Below are 1482 nucleotides of genomic sequence, written 5' to 3'. Positions count from 1 at the left end.
ATCACTCCGAGACAAGACTGGCACCACACCAACCCCTCCCCCCACCATCCGCAGATCATCATCCCCAGAGCATCACTACCACCATCATCCGCAGGGCATCACAATCACCATCATCCGCAGGGCATCACTACCACCATCATCCGCAGAGCATCACTATCACCATCCGCAGAGCGTCACTACCATCATCATCCGCAGAGCATCACTACCATCATCATCCGCAGAGCATCACAATCATCCGCAGGGCATCACTACCACCATCATCCGCAGATCATCACCACCACCCATTGCAAATCACCACCCTCCGCAGAGCATCACTAGTTGCAGATGAATGTGACCCGGGATCATTATATAGGGAAATGCCGCGGGGGGGAGCACGTGCTGTACAGACTTCCCTCTTACTTCTAACTAAACCGGAAGTCAGATGGTTGGAGATCTCGACGAGAAGCAACATTCGGTAGAACACCGGTCGCCTATTTCACTGCCAAAAAATTGCGCGGGATTAGATTAAAATGTGTGACCACGTGACCGGTCACACATTCTAAAGCGGTCACACACTTTGATAGAACAACCGGATGTCACATGGTGAGGGGAGGAGTCGGCATACTGAGGCGGTGGGCGGGATGTCACATGGTGAGGGGAGGAGTCGGCATACTGAAGCAGTGGCCGGGATGTTGTTAAGAAGGGCGGGGAGTGCGCCTATGAAAGTTCTTTCTTTCTCCTGTGGGCGGGGTGTACTGGAGAGGGGGCGGGGTCTGCACGTTAAACTCTGTACTGAAGGTGAAACATGGCCGCGCTCGGTGTTTGGGGCTCCAGGCTCCTCCTTCTTGGGGTCCCCAGACACTTCCACAGCAGCCCGGGGAAGTCCTCCAGCAGGGTGGCCGTGGTCTGTATCCGCATGTCTGTCTTATGATTGTCACACTCCTCCCGTTAGTTCCCCCCGTGCCCCGCCCCCTCCCTTGTCAGGCTTCATTTGCATACAGGACACCCTAGGTTACCGCCCACATGCGATCCTACATGATTGACAGAACTGAGATCCAATGAAGAGTCAGGCTGGGGAGGAAAGCGCTAGATGATGCAGGACGTCCTATAGAGGATCCTATTATACAGGAGTGAAAGGGAGGGCGGTAATCACTGTCAGATGGGTGTATATAGAGGGGGAGGAGTCAGCACAGCTTCTCTCTGTTGGGTCTGATGGGAAATCATGAAGACAGCACCGGTCACCTGACCATAGACTCTGGGCGGGAACATATGAGTGCGTGGAGCCTGCTGGGGATCTTTTTTGTCATCTCCCAACATTGTCCTCACTTGACCTCCTCTGTCTGCAGGTTCTGTCCGGGTGCGGAGTGTACGATGGAACCGAGATCCACGAGGCCTCCGCGTAAGTCCTTCCCCCTCCCCAACACGGGGCCCTCTGCCTGCCCTTCCCCCAACACGTGCCCCCCTCTGCCTGCCCTTCCCCCAACACGGGCCCCCCTCCGCCTG

At 55.9% G+C, this 1482-nt stretch overlaps 1 protein-coding gene across 1 annotated transcript in view; it reads left to right on the top strand.

Annotated features, from left to right (window-relative positions):
- Positions 1 to 784: 784 nt before the first annotated feature.
- Positions 785 to 1482, top strand: part of LOC108803608 (ES1 protein homolog, mitochondrial-like) — a gene marked incomplete at its 3' end in the record, with an annotated part of 5412 nt that continues 4714 nt past the window's right edge. Inside the window, exons 1-2 of the mRNA XM_018575437.1 lie at positions 785 to 883; positions 1326 to 1378. Of these exons, the coding sequence (XP_018430939.1) occupies positions 785 to 883; positions 1326 to 1378 (152 nt within the window). The remainder of the gene's footprint in view (positions 884 to 1325; positions 1379 to 1482) is intronic.

This window comes from Nanorana parkeri, unplaced genomic scaffold, assembly GCF_000935625.1.
Source record: "Nanorana parkeri isolate BGI_ZX_2015 unplaced genomic scaffold, ASM93562v1 scaffold3926, whole genome shotgun sequence".
In the NCBI taxonomy this organism is placed as follows: Eukaryota; Metazoa; Chordata; class Amphibia; order Anura; family Dicroglossidae; genus Nanorana; species Nanorana parkeri.
The sequence above is the reverse complement of the archived record's forward strand: the minus strand, read 5'-3'. Positions and strand labels throughout refer to the sequence as shown.